This window comes from Alosa alosa, chromosome 5 (assembly GCF_017589495.1).
Source record: "Alosa alosa isolate M-15738 ecotype Scorff River chromosome 5, AALO_Geno_1.1, whole genome shotgun sequence".
Lineage (NCBI taxonomy): Eukaryota > Metazoa > Chordata > Actinopteri > Clupeiformes > Clupeidae > Alosa > Alosa alosa.
In genome coordinates this window covers 32,692,458-32,707,225 of record NC_063193.1, presented here as the reverse complement: position 1 = coordinate 32,707,225, position 14,768 = coordinate 32,692,458, and the positions used below count along the sequence as shown (strand labels likewise).

The 14,768-nt window shown below is 41.9% G+C and overlaps 2 protein-coding genes across 2 annotated transcripts; one reads left to right on the top strand and one right to left on the bottom strand.

Annotated features, from left to right (window-relative positions):
- Positions 1 to 1,423: 1,423 nt before the first annotated feature.
- Positions 1,424 to 6,457, bottom strand: LOC125294280 (tripartite motif-containing protein 16-like). The gene is made up of 6 exons (XM_048242819.1): positions 6,380 to 6,457; positions 5,433 to 5,528; positions 4,892 to 5,125; positions 4,510 to 4,672; positions 4,051 to 4,110; positions 1,424 to 1,613 (listed from the first exon to the last, which is right to left on the bottom strand). The coding sequence occupies exons 1-6, from the start codon at positions 6,434 to 6,436 to the stop codon at positions 1,429 to 1,431; spliced, it is 795 nt and encodes a 264-aa protein (XP_048098776.1). The 5' UTR covers positions 6,437 to 6,457; the 3' UTR covers positions 1,424 to 1,428.
- Positions 6,458 to 7,541: 1,084 nt separating this feature from the next.
- LOC125294276 (tripartite motif-containing protein 16-like) lies at positions 7,542 to 12,725 on the top strand. The gene is made up of 6 exons (XM_048242816.1): positions 7,542 to 8,396; positions 9,284 to 9,379; positions 9,576 to 9,809; positions 10,146 to 10,305; positions 10,448 to 10,504; positions 12,017 to 12,725. The coding sequence occupies exons 1-6, from the start codon at positions 7,791 to 7,793 to the stop codon at positions 12,529 to 12,531; spliced, it is 1,668 nt and encodes a 555-aa protein (XP_048098773.1). The 5' UTR covers positions 7,542 to 7,790; the 3' UTR covers positions 12,532 to 12,725.
- Positions 12,726 to 14,768: the final 2,043 nt, after the last annotated feature.

Here is a 14,768-nt window from a genome sequence, read left to right as displayed (position 1 = left end):
ATGCATGCCTATTGTGCAAATCAGCCAATATGTGATGTTAACGTTTGCAAACTTGGAGGTTTTGGACAACTTCCCTAACAGAACGATCCAAGAACTCTGAGGTAGGCACCTCTGACTGAGGCAGAGGTGGCTTCCTTCATAGTCAGAATTGCGAGAAATAGTCGCAATTGCGAGAAAAAAAGTCAGAATGGCAGAAAGTCACAATTTAGCATATTTTTTGACTGACCTATCCATGCTCCACAGATTTGATTTGAAAGGAAAATAGGTACAAACCAAGATCATAAGAGTATGATGAAGCTACATTGAATCAACAGTCAAAACAGAAACTGTACTGATACACCATATATGAAAATGGTATTTCACTGGACAGGATATTGTAGAGCCTACATCACAATTTCAATTTGATAAATTATTATTTGTATCTCACTGTAGCACTGTGGATATTATGTACAGTATACTGCAGTGCATCACTTTGTATATAATGAGAAGTGCAACATATTCGCTTGTGTGATGTATATTAGATTAGATTAGATTCAACTTTATTGTCATTGTGCAGAGTACAAAGAAAACCAATTATTTATTATACGGCTCTTCACAATGCAAGTAGAACGCTCCATTGACTTGAATTGGATTTCCCAAAGTTCTACCGGTCATTATTTTCGCCTAAGGACCTCTGAATAATGACCGCTGTCAATGGCAACAGACTTGCATTCAAAAGTGAAGGTAGACAGTTGATCAGCTGTGTTCTAAAGAACGTTTGATTCAAGTTCAGCGTGTTGCGAACTATTTGTTTCTCAGCAAAAGCAACAACGAAACGGTAACAAATAAATGTAAAGAGGCATATCGTGGAGTTTATTTTTTATTTTTGGCAAGTAGCCGGTATAATAAGCCAGATAGAATGTATAGAACGCCGGTCATTATTGGGAAAATAAGGCCCAACAGGGCGAACTGGACCCCGACGCGCCATTGGAGGGGTCTTGCTTCGCCCTGAAGGGACTTATTTTCCCAATAATGACCGGCGTTCTATACATTATCCCTTATGTATGAATTAACTAATACGACAAATATGAATTATGTATTTTAATATATTGATTAATGTGCAGATAAAACTTTGTCGTATGTGGCTCACAGCAGTTTCAATGAAGATACACAAGCTAATGCAAATCCAGGGTAGAGTGTGTGAGTGAATGTGGTCTGGACTCTGTGCAGGAGGGTCATTGTGTCAGAGATGCTGTAGAAGGCCAGAGTTCCTGCCCTGTGATCCACATAAACTCCTATTCTGGAGCTGGCCACTAGAGGGAGTTCAGTCTCTTTATTATTGTGCCAGAAAAGCATCTGGAGCAGGAGACATCCAGCATCCAGGACTGATCATTCCATCCAAACACACATTACGTCCTCCTTTCCTGCTGATGCTCTTATATGCCATTGCTATAGACACATGGACACTCCACTCAACCTCCCAGTAGCAGCGTCCAGACACACCCTCTCTACACAGCACCTGAGGTCTCTTATAAAATCTCTCTGGATGATTAGGATATGACTGGAGCTCAGCTCTCTCCTCCACCCTCCTTTTCCATTAGCTGTGTTTGAATCCAGGGTGAAGTGACAGGAATCTGATAGAGGAAAAGACAGGACAAAGGCTACTGAGGTTACCGTACACAAGCCCTTTTCCACTGACAGAGAACCAGTTACATTCCCATTTGCGAATCAACATTTGAACCGTTTGGAGCATTTCGACCAAATAAAATACGGTTTAGAATAGAATAGTTGGTTTTCCCTGCGAACCGGAGTTGCCGTGTCATTCTACTGTTTAAAGGGGAGAAGGCTATAAGCATATTTGTTTTCCCTCCTTATCAAATGTTGCCATGAGTAAACAGTCAACTAGCACTACACTGCAGACGTAAACTAGCATTTTACACAGCTAATTTCTGCCGTTTTTACGGGACAACCGTCATATCATCCTCCTGTTTATGCATCTAGTTAACTTTTGTTTTGCATGTTTTGTTTTGCAACACCCATTGTTGATGACGCATCTTGGTTCCATTCCAAACTGGTGGAAATGCGGGCTGGTTCACTAGATAGCACCAACGTTCAAAGAATTCTGAATGGAACCAGTTCAAGAATGTGCATTCTCTGTTAATCAAAAAATGCCCTCAGTGACCGAATGAATAAATATCACTTATTATGACCGCCGCCCAGCGAAGACTAAACCCATATAGGTTTAGTCAGATTTTTTTTCGCATGCCCAAATTTCCATCAAGGATTCCCAGGACACTGAAAGACCGGGGTACACCCCCAACCCATCCCACCGTCGTTTTTCGTTTTGATCTGTAGCCCCCCCGCTGGACTGGACCCCCGAAAGGAGAGTAGGGCAGACACAGTTCTCTGTGAATATCTTGAGAACTGTAGGGCCTAGGATGCCCATTTTTTCCCGTATGTTTGCCTCCAGGGGTCATGTTAACCCATTTCATGTACACACATGTGCACAAACAGATACACACACACACATACATTCACAGTAATCATACGTATGACACATACTCACACAGTAGACATATGTACGCTTGCATGCACAGGCACATACGCAGGCACACACACAAGCATGCACACACACACACACACACACACACACACACACACACATAACATAAACATGTACATGCACACAATTCAAGAATTTCTCAAAATTATGAACAGGCAAGATGGAGGTGGGGTTGTATAAAATGAATTTTACATGTGAAATCTATGAACTAATCATGTTTTGGTGCTTGTTGTCTAGCAGATACCAGTGAGAATTGAGTGTGGATAATGCAATTTAGTGAGACAGTAAGAATCATATAGGCCTTTCAGCGTGATTTATTTTTGTGGAAAAAATGTGCTGGACTGGGCGGCGGTCATATTTTGTACCGCTCTGCGCAGCGGTACATCTAGTTTTATTTAATTTATTTGGCTGACACTTTTATCCAAAGCCACTTACATGTGTCAATTCTTACAATGGCTAGATTTATAAGTATAAGTAAGTATAAGTATATATACTCTTTTGATCCCGTGAGGGAAATTTGGTCTCTGCATTTATCCCAATCTGTGAATTAGTCAAACACACTCAGCACACAGTGAACACACAGTGAGGTGAAGGTTAATCCCAGCGCAGTGAGCTGCCTGCTACAACAGCAGCACTCAGGGATCGTGGTTCGAACCGGCAACCCTCCGGTTACAAGTCCGAAGCGCTAACCAGTAGGCCATGGTTGCCCCTAAGATTTTTTAAAATATATTCTGTGCATAGCCTATTTCCATTCAATTCAGTTTAATTCATACTGCACTCCATGTCTTAATGGACTAGCCTAGAAAGCCAAGTTTGAATTTCATCCACCTACATTTGTAGCCTATGTGTAATGTATATATGGGAATCCTTTACTCATCAGTATGATTTTTCTGTTCTAACCTTGTCTTTGTGTGGTGTCTGTGTGTGTGTGTCTTGGGTTAAAGATATGGACAGTGTGTGTGTGTGTGTGTGTGTGTGTGTGTGTTGGGTTAAAGATGTGGGCAGTGTGTGTGTGTGTATTATGCTTTGTGTTTCATCCTGGCTGGCCTGATTTTTATGATCCATGCACCTGGGTAATCAGATCCTACAGTGAGTCTGTGAATACATCTATCTATTCTACATCGCTTCAACACTGACCTGCAGTCAGGAATAAATCACTGGCAGCATCAGAATTACTGGACTGGGCTAAATCTACAGGGGAAGATTGACTGTTTTTGCTCTGCTGATTAGTATTTGTGTGTCATATATGTTTTCAAAATGCCTATTAATGGTCTAATGTGAACAATCCTTAACCACAATCCCGATTTCATCTTTCCCTCTCATGTCGGTCACATATCCACCAAGGAGACAATCAGGGAATATAATCCATGTCCACATGATGAATGTGTGTTCTTGTCAACCCATTGGAACTTTTAACAACATGGGGTCAAGTAAATATATAAAATGTGTGTGTGTGTGTGTGTGTGTGTGTGTGTGTGTGTGTGTGTGTGTGTGTGTGTCGAACTCACATTGTAAAAATCCCTCCCTGGTTGTTGGTTCAGTCTGTAAAATAGCCTGGACACCAGTCACTGTTATAAATATAGAGCATCACATCATCAACAATGGCTGATTCTATTTCTAATTAATAGAAAAAAGTATTTTGTGATCTCTCCTTAAGCAACATCAAGAGTCTTCATCTATTTGAATATTAAATGACTTCACAGACAATAATGATGGATAAACAGTTAAAGTTCATTATGTTCCGTATAAGCACACACAACCAAAAGGAAAAGCATCATAACAACTTATAAAATACATGTTAAGAATGTCAAGAATGTCTATGCACCACCTGCCTATACTTTGTATATCACATTGCACTGTTCTGCTTTTCCTCTTACACTTCTGGTTAGACACAAACTATATTTTGTTGTCTTTGTACTTGTACTCTGCACAATGACAATAAAGTTGAAACTAATAATGGGACAAACCTGCTGCAGATATTTTCATGAATTCCTCCGTCCAAAAAGTCTCCAACTGCTCTTTCAGTGAAGAGACAGATTTCTTTGCAGCCTCAAAAGAGACGTTTTGGTTCACACTGACGTGGGGTAACACGCCTGTAGACTCAGGTGGGTCACTGATGGACTGGAAAGTCTGAATAAATGCACGCAAGAAAGAGAGAGAGAGAGAGAGAGGAATATAAAAGCCTAAATAAAAACATATGGTTGAACATAAGGTGCGGTTGAACTGGAAACTCTGACAAAAAGCTAAAGTTTCAACCAGAGTCTAAAGTTAAGACATTATCCTCTGATGTCTGGCATTTTTAAATGTAAACTCAATCATTTTGTGCACTCATAACCTATCAGCAGTTACCTTGAGGAAATAGATGTGATCCTCTGTGTGTGAAAGCTGCTCCAGCTCAGCATCTCTCCTCTTCAGCTCAGCAATCTCCTGCTCCAGTTGCTTCAGGAGTCCTTCAGCCCGACTCACCTCAGCCTTCTCCTGAGCTCTGATCAGCTCTGTCACCTCAGAGCGCCTTCTCTCAATGGAGCAGATCATCTCAGTAAAGATCCTTTCACTGTCCTCCACTGCTGTCTCTGCGGAACTCTGATTAGAAACACACAACAAGGAGGGGACAGGGAATACACACTGAAAAGTAAAGAATACTAGACCAGGGGTTTTCAAATTAGATCAGTGTGAGCCTCCCTTTTAGAGTACATACAGTAAGGCCAGCTGGGTGATGGATTTCAACAATAACTGTTATAAATATTTATGCCCTTGAGAAAGGCACTTAACCCTAAGTGGCTCCGGACACAATGTAGTCCCTTGTAATATAGTTGACATATGTAAGTCACTTTGGATAACAGTGTCTGATGAATGAATAAATTATTCTTCTCCTCTGGTCAGTGCTCACCTTGAGAGTCTCCACAGCCTTCCTCAGCTCCAGCATCTCCTTCTCTTTCTCCAGGATCCTCTGTTTGAAATTCTTCTGGGTTTCACCCAAATGTGTCTGTGTTGAAGAAATACATCACATCTACCGCTCAGTTGAGATAACAAAATGTATTCTCACAGCACTCCTGAACAAGCTAATAAGCTAATCAGTCACAGTGTCCTTGTGAAGTGCCATTTCAGCACCATAACAACTCTGCTCATATGAGAGGTTTGAGTAGGCAACTCAATAACTCCACCATACAGTAAGAGAAATGAATGTTAAATTTGACTAGCACTGCAAATATGATACAACTCAGATAGTGTTCTGGGTATGTCTCTCAGGGTAAGTATCTTACAGGTCGATACAACTTAGTCAGGGGACTCTCAGGCACGTTGTGTAAGCCTATGCTGTTATTAATTTATGCAGATATTCTGTGACTGGTCCAGCCTACATACACCATACATATTTTAAGCAGTTTGTATGCAATAACATTTTGTATTTTGCAACTGTTTAGTCAGCTGCACGGATTCGGTAGGCTACTAGGAAATGTCTATGATGGGGTTATTAGTTTGCTTCAATCCAATCCTGAAATACAATTGTAGGCTGAGTTTGTGGAAAAGTGGTTGGGCCCAGGGCTGCTTGGCCCACCCATAAGCCCACCATGCCTGGGCTAACCATCAGGCTCAAGGCCCTGCGATGCCACTGTGCCTGGCTAACCATCAGGCTCAAGGCCCTGTGTTGACACTGTGCCTGGGCTAACCATCAGGCTCGTTCAACAGATATGTTTTGGTTGGATAATTCTGATTCTCTGCTTTGCTTAATTTAATTGAAGATAATGAGCCTAGTGACTGTTTTATTCCAGTTGTAAACCAAATAATCATGTTGAACCACAACAAGTCCAATCCAACAGCAAGAAGATGCGTCCTTACCATGTTTCTCCTTTCTCCCAGCAGAGGCTGACACTGTGTCATGGCCTTTATGATCATCCACCATGCAGAGAAAGCAAACACAAGTTTGGTCTGTATGGCAAGACACCTCCAGAGGCTTCTCGTGTTGGGTGCAGACTCTCTCCTGTAGCTGGCACGTGGCACCAACTACCTTGTGATTTCCTCCAGGGTTTACCTTGTTGTGAAGACAGCAGACAGTCCAAACAGGACTTTACAGCTTTGAGTTTTCTATTAGCACAAAGATCACACTCCACCTCCCCGGGTCCAGCACGTATGGCTACATGTAGGCCTACAACCGGAGCAGGAGCAATAGATTGGATTCTGGTCTTCCTGAACTGTTCCACAACCTCAGCAAAAACATTATTTTTGTTTAAAACGGGTCTTGGAGTGAACGTCTGTCTGCACTGGGGGCAGCTGTAGACTCCCTTGTGATCTTCCTGATCCCAGCAGTCCTTAAAGGAACCGTATGTAAGATTGTGGCCAAAACTGGTACTGCAATCACTTTCAAATTACTGTAGAGCGGTGTATCCCCTCCCCCTCCCCCCTGACTCAAGGTTGCCAACCCAGATGCCGAAACGCTACTGACTTTGTGGTTAATAGATAGGTAGAGGGTGGTGCATCAGGCCAAAACACAACATGACATGACAAAACACAACATCAACATCAGTTGAGGGCTGCAACTTCACTTTTTAAATGACAATATCTTGGCCGGACTACTGTTGTCAGTGATATAAGTATTTGAAATGAACATGATTTCTTAATGTCTAGTGACATATCAGGGCCATTTTATGATTGATTATGATTGAGAATTGAAATACATGTCTTACATACGGTTCCTTTAATGCAGCCCATGCAATAATTGTGTCAACAATTAAGAGAGACTGGATCTTTCAGAATATCCAAACATATAGGACATGTCAAAAGGTCCTGGTTACTTGGAGTCGCTTCTACCATTCTTCGTTTCATTGTCTAGGGCCTAGGCTACCTTGTTTCGTTTCACCTCGCCTTAAATTGTTGCAAGTGCGCAGCGCAACCTCGACATGACTTTAGGCAAGGCTATGTGTGTGATGGGCGTGTTCGTGCGAACGGCCTTTGTTCGACACGAAGGGGAAAAAATCAAACTATGCAAGACTAAACCATAGGCTTGGCTTAAACATCGTTTTACATTTACAGCCAACACACAAAAACGAAGCCTATACAGTGAAACGACGACTAACCCATTAGTGCTATCTTATTGGTAATATTTGTCAATGATAGTAGGTTGGACCTAAAAGGCTAGCTACCCTTGGACGCCGACAACCTCTCACACAACAGAGTGTTTGCACGCCCATTAAGAAACGTAATTAAGGCAGGTGTTGTCATTCACATAGGCCTACCTTCGTAAAGTCTTTGTATGCGCAGAATAATGTCAGAGGCGATATCAGCTAACCAGGACCTTTTTGTTACTTGTTCTATTTGTTTGGATCTGCTGAAATATCCAGTGACTATTACCTGTGGACACAATTACTGCATGGGCTGCATTAAGAGCTGCTGGGATCGGGAAGATAAGAAGGGAATTTACAGTTGCCCCCAGTGCAGACAGACGTTCACTCCAAGACCCATTTTAAACAAAAATAATGTTTTTGCTGAGCTTGTGGAGCACTTTAGGAAGAGCAGAAATCAACCTGTTGTTCCTGGTCCTGTTGTATGTTCTGGAGCTGGAGATGTAGAGTGTGACGTCTGCACTGGGAGAAAACTCAAAGCTGTGAAGTCCTGTCTGGAGTGTCTGTTGTCTTACTGTGAAACGCACTATAAAGCTCACAATGAACTCCATCCTGGACGAAAACACAAGATTGTTGAGGCCACTGGTCAGCTACAGGAGAGGGTCTGCACCCAACATGAGAAGCCTCTGGAGGTGTTTTGTCGTACAGACCAAACTTGTGTTTGCTTTCTCTGTATGGTGGATGAACACAAAGGCCATGACACTGTGTCAGCGTCTGCAGGGAGAAAGGAGAAACAGGTAAGGACAGGAGTTGTGGTAGTCTATAACTTTGCAACTGGAATGAAACAGGCTATAGACTTATTCTGTAGCGTCCCATTAGACAGCAAATAATAACTGCATTTAAAGGAACCATATGTAAGAAATGTGTTTCAATTAATCATAAAATGGCCCTGATATGTCACTAGACATTAAGAAATCATGTTCATTTCAAATACTTATATCACTGACAACAGTAGTCCGGCCAGGATATTGCCATTTAAAAAGTGAAGTTGCAGCCCTCAACTGATGTTGATGTTGTGTTTTGTCATGTCATGTTGTGTTTTGGCCTGATGCGCCACCCTCTACCTATCTACTAATCACAAAGTCAGTAGTGTTTCGGCATCCGGGTTGGCAACCTCGAGTCAGGGGGGAGGGGATACACTGCTCTACAGTAATTTGAAAGTGATTGCAGTACCAGTTTTGGCCACAGTCTTATATATGGTTCCTTTAAACCCTTCTCTCTATTGAAGTCGTAAAACCAGATGGTCACATCATTCCTAGTAATAAGCTCATCAGTAACATTAAAGATCAAATCCTTACTGTATGTTCATGAGCTCACCCTGATTAATCAGTTTGCACTTGAGGAATGAGGACCAGGCAGGGCCAGTTCTACTATAAAAGGTGGGCTGGTGGAAATATTGGGTGGGAAACATCAAAGCAGTCAAATTGGATCAAAATTGAAGCACAAACAGCTGGTTGAGATGGGGCTTTAGGCCTGTGCTTCAGAGCTTCACAGATTTCCAACCGAAAAACCTTTCTATGGGTCACCCTCCAAAACAAAACAAAAAGTTTGTATGGGTGGGCAAGACCTAATGCAAGACATAATGACAACTGCAGTATACATGTGATGCATTTGTTCAACATAGACGCACTTGGGAGAGACCCAGAGGAAATTTCAGCAGAGAATCCTGGAGAGAAAGAAGGAGCTGCAGGAGCTGAGGAAGGCTGTGGAGACGCTCAAGGTGAGTACTGACCACAAGTGAAGACAATAGCTGGCTGGAGGAACCATCTCAGGCCTCAGTTAGGGACTAGTGCTCTCGTCCAGTTAGCCAGAGAGAACTTTCCGTTCTAAGCCACACTGTGGGCAACAGGCTTTGTGGAAGAGCTGAGTGAGGGCTGCTTTAGATGGATCACGTGTCTTTGTGTGTCTCGTATCAGAGTTCTGCACAGACAGCAGTGGAGGACAGTGAGAGCATCTTTACTGAGATGATCCGCTCCATTGAGAGAAGGCGCTCTGAGGTGACAGAGCTGATCAGAGCTCAGGAGAAGGCTGAGGTGAGTCGGGCTGAAGAACATCTGAAGCAACTGGAGCAGGAGATTGCTGAGCTGAAGAGGAGAAATGCTGAGCTGGAGCAGCTTTCACACACAGAGAACCACGTCCATTTCCTCAAGGTAACTGTTGATTGATTATGAGCATGACTGCATTAATTTACCTCATAATTGACCTCATGCAGCACTTTAACAGACCCCATGCCCTTTCAGATCTCTAAAGAAAGTCTACAAATATATTTGATTCAGTGTTAACAATGAATTTGCATAATGTACAAATGAATTTGCATAATGTACAAATGAATTTGCATAATGTACAAATGAATTTGCATAATGCACAAATGTATTTGACTAAGAATGTAACGAGTGTCCCCAACACCCTCACCTCTCTCTTTCTTCCTCTTTCCCCTTCATCTTTCTCTATTTTTCTCACTCTCTAAAATGTGTTTCTGTATTTAGACTTTCCAGTCACTGAGCAACACACCTGTGACTAAAGACGTGTCCAGGATCTATATTAAGCAAAGCCTTTCTTTTGAGGCTGTAAATAAATCTGTCTCCTGGCTAAAGGGGTGGCTGGACGTTTTCTGCAAAGAGGAACTCATGAAGATATCTGCAGCAGGTTGGTCATACTCCTGATATTCCTGACACATACTGTAATTCCACTGATATAAAAACGAACCCTTACATTGATACAGTGTTGACATTTACACCACTTATGTTAGTCAGTGTTGTTTAAAATATGATTATTTCCATCTCAATAGTGGCTAAAGTCCAGGCTAGTTTTTCTGGACATACAACCAGAGAAGAATTCATACAATGTGAGTGTTGTCACACATTTTACATACTTCAAAATTCCAGTTCAAAAGTCAAATTTCTTTGCAGTTACATTTTCAGAATAGTGCACCAATTTTAAACAGATCAACATTTATTGTGGGTATAACAGTTCATGGGTAGAGGAAGCAAATTCTCCTCCACATATCCACTGTAATCACGATTCCTATTTTGTGTCAACCCCCAATCTAAAATCCATATAAAAGTGTTCTAAAATGGTCATCTTTTCAAACATCCATTTATTACTGAAATCAATCTGAATGTAAGCTATTAGTGGGCGTCAAATTGAAATGAATGACCAAACGTGTAATGGGGGTTCCATTCATTTAACTTTTTAGCCATTTTTATTTCTTATCTATTTGAGAATTCATATAAGCAGCATAACCGTTCTTTAAAGCTTCAACATTAGTTGGCAGATCAGACACATTTAATAACATGCCGGGCCTAATTAGTGTACTTGTAAGGAAGGAAGTGATGTTTACAAGTGTGCAACAGTACCTCCATTGTATAGCCCTTTCGCAGTTGACAGTTTTAGCATTCTAACTCAATACTGCACCAATTTTGTAGCCTTAGTGTAAATGTAAACAAATAGGGCCAAGGTTGAAATAAAAGCTGGAGTTCTCCTTTAAGTTGTGTTGGTAGTACCCTAAAGCAACACCAAAGAGTTTTTTGTACCTTAAAATAATGTTTCCAAAATTGTTTCCGTGGTTCATCAACTCGTAACAGGGTGAACGGCACTTCTGCATTAGCTTCGCGGCCCTCTATCGGCTATAACCACACTATGTAAGTTTGCCAGATCGGGTAGCGGGCTTGTAGTTCGATGAAATGAGACATACTGTAAGAAACTACACATTTGACTTGCATGATGTCGCAATACATAATACTTTCATAAAATCATGCAACATATTCGACCATATTCTACCTTGTCTATGGACATCGTTATTTGCAAAGCCGTTGCTGGATAAACAAATAGCGTGCGTGCAACAGAGGAAAAGTTCTTTGGTGTTGCTTTAAGTCTGATTATTAAAATATAAAGGCATTTTGAATGCCAGATGTGAGACTCCTAATCACCAGCAGAGCAGATGCAGGCCTGATTCCCCTGTAGATTTAGCCCAGTCCAGTCATCTGATGCTGCAGGGTTTAGCTGACAGCAGTTGGGGATGTCCTCCAGTAAAGATGGATGGGTCACTCCTGTCCAGTAGCATGCATCATTAAAGGTTCAGTCTGTGATTCTGGCCAAAGGTTATTATATGAACTGAACAGCCAAACACCCCGTTTAGTGTGGGCAGAGGCGGGTGCAGGAATGTGTGTGTCTGGCCCTTCAGTATGCTGGGGGTTGTGCTACCAGGTGAAAGTACACATACAAACAGAACACAAATCCTACACACACATATGGACAACCCCAACATGCATTAGTCCCTGCGTGAACGTATATAAAGTCATGCACACACACACATTATTAACATTGAAGTATAATGTGATGTCTTTTTTTTCATTAGATTCCTGTTACTTCACACTGGATCCAAACACAGCTAATAGAAACCTCCATCTGTCTGTGAGGAACAGGAGAGTGGAGGGGAGAAGAGAGCCCCAGTCTTATCCTGATCATCCAGAGAGATTTGATAGGTGGTATGAGGTGCTGTGTAGAGAGGGTGTGTCTGGACGCTGCTACTGGGAGGTGGAGTGGAGTGGGGAGGTTGATATAGCAGTCTCATATAAAAGCATCAGCAGGAAAGGATGGGGTGATGGCTGTTGGTTTGGATATAATGGTCAGTCCTGGAGTCTGTACCTCCGCAGGTCCTGTTCCTATTTCTGGCACAATAAGGAAAAGACTAAACTCCCTCTAGTGGCCAGCTCCAGAATAGCAGTGTATGTGGATCACAGGGCAGGAACTCTGGCCTTCTACAGCATCTCTGACACAATGACCCTCCTGCACAGAGTCCAGACCAAATTCACTCATATACTTTATCCTGGATTTTGGGTAGGTGAAGGATCATCAGTGAAGCTGTTGTGAGTATTCTCAGTTGGGTATTGGTCTGGTATGAGCCAGGCTAGGACCCTGCTGCAGTAGGAGGCATTAGTGTGTCAGCTTTGGGAACTGGGGTCAGACTCCCCACAAACACATTGAGGAGAAGGAAGGGTACGAAGGGTGTGTAGTGCAGTGCAGTGCAGTGTAGTGTAGTGCAGTGCAGTGCAGTGCGGTGCGGTGTGGTGCAGTGTAGTGTAGTGTAGTGTAGTGTAGTGCAACATAAAAGTCCAAATTCAGTTAAATGGTCAGAAGGTTTTTGTAACATAAACATAAACATTGCACATTAGGATTCACAAAACTTTGTGTTGCTCTTTGCACCCACTCTATTTTTAAAGGTTTTCAACTCATACATCTTATTTTACTACATTCATGCAGGCTAATAAAAAAATAAATGAATGCATTTTTAAATACTGAATGTAATCATCTGTTTATAAATAAAAGGTTTGTTTGTCATAGTGTGTCCTATTGTATCCTTAGACTGCTACCTTGCCACACCGAAGGGCAACTCATGTTTCACAGACACATGATCCCTTAGAATAGCATAACAATCTGCCAGGAATGTGGGTTTGAAACCAGTTTAACCCACAAGGCGGTTAATTAAAATGTTAAATGATCTCTGGTGTCATGATACGTTCAAATCTAGAAGAATAAGGATTGAGACTTTGTTTAAGTCAGTTGCAAGTCTGAGATCATTAACTATTTTTAGAATACTGTTTTCTTTGAGGAAGATATTAAGTTGATTAGAAACAACTTTTTTCAAGTACTTTGCTCAGGAAATGTAGGTTTGATATAGGCCTCTAATTACTCAAGATAGTATAGTCTAGATTTTACTGAAGTAAAGGTTTCACAACAGCAGTCGGAAATATACCTGTTTCTAATAAGGTGTTTATTATCTTGAGAATACAGGGAGCCAAACTGGTCAAGACTGGATCCAAAGCACATTTTGAGGAGCTGGTCTGAGTTAGAATTTAGCTGAGCAATTTTGCTGATTGCGCAATAGTGTTCTGAAAATCTGAAATTTGGGGGGCTGCTTTTGGGTGCGCTATAAAACTTATTACCTGTGCTACCAATGGCCACCCTTATAGAAGTGACTTTGTTTATGAAGAATCCTGCAAACTTGTGGCATCTTAGAGCAGATGCCTGACGGAGTGTGTCAAATGTGTAGTAGCCTATCAATAGTGTGGAGGCACCCTGGAGTTTCCATTGTTTTCACCAATTACCTTAAAGGCGCTTTAAGCGATGCTGGGTAACGTCACTTCTGTTGACGTTTAAACAAAACAGAAAGCTAGCTCACTACTTCCTACACCTCCCTCCAGTGCAATTGAAACTCCTAAATGCATATCTTGTCTGTGATTTGCTGGAACAGTATGTTTTTTGGGCAAGTTTGGCCCAAGTTGTTTTGTGGCTGTTTTGGAGCCTGGGTTGTCCACACAGAGATCATGTTTTTTTACAGTGTATTCAGAATACAGGCAGCTAGCAGATGGTGAGGTGATGTTTGCTGTAGGTGACAAAAAATCTTTAGCCTAAAAACGTATGACATCGCTTAGAACACCTTTAAAGAAGAGGATCGTTCTCTCACTACGAACAGCTTTATTATAGTTTGCTATTTTTTCTTTTAGAATGGCACGGTGAAATAGTCTTTAAAGGAGCCACTCTGTCAAGCAGGACACCTAGTTCATTATTAAAGGCCTTTACCATTTGGTCAATAGAATGATTGAAAACATCTGAATGTATGGAGTCTGCTTGAGTAATGAACTGTTGCTCTGCGGATTGGCCGGTGCCGTCTGTCGGTGCAGCAACAGCGGAACTTCTCAACGCGAGCGACGGGAGAAACGCAACGCAACGGACCCACAATTCAGTTCAGCAACGGATGACGTGAGCCCATGTAAAGTGAATGGTATGCGTCTCCAGCACTGCAACGCACGCAACTGTGTAGGAGCCCTTATGGCTTTAGCATTTATAATGTTGCTGTTTCTGCACTACAATGGTAGTCACCACACTGCACATACAGTAGCTGTACATACTGTACATATCTGTCTATACGGTTACTGAATATCCATATTTATCATGATTTTCTTATAATATATTCTGTCCTCAGCCCAACTAACACGGTCCTTAGACTCTTAACACAGAGAGCACAATTTTGGCCATCAAAAACGGAAGAAGCGCAAAGATTAAACACATTTAGGGCGTGTCCAGTCCACATTCGGCATGATTTTGTG

Bases quoted from the DNA above. Each gene is read 5' to 3' on its own strand.
- LOC125294276 (XM_048242816.1), top strand. From the start codon at position 7,791: ATGCGCAGAATAATGTCAGAGGCGATATCAGCTAACCAGGACCTTTTT. The intron at 8,397-9,283 runs GTAAGGACAGGA...TGTTCAACATAG, and splicing joins CAGGGAGAAAGGAGAAACAG to ACGCACTTGGGAGAGACCCA. The intron at 9,810-10,145 runs GTAACTGTTGAT...TTCTGTATTTAG, and splicing joins ACCACGTCCATTTCCTCAAG to ACTTTCCAGTCACTGAGCAA.
- LOC125294280 (XM_048242819.1), bottom strand. From the start codon at position 6,436: ATGATCATAAAGGCCATGACACAGTGTCAGCCTCTGCTGGGAGAAAGG. The intron at 5,126-5,432 runs GTGAGCACTGAC...GTTTCTAATCAG, and splicing joins AGGCTGTGGAGACTCTCAAG to AGTTCCGCAGAGACAGCAGT. The intron at 4,111-4,509 runs GTTTGTCCCATT...TATTTATAACAG, and splicing joins CATGAAAATATCTGCAGCAG to TGACTGGTGTCCAGGCTATT.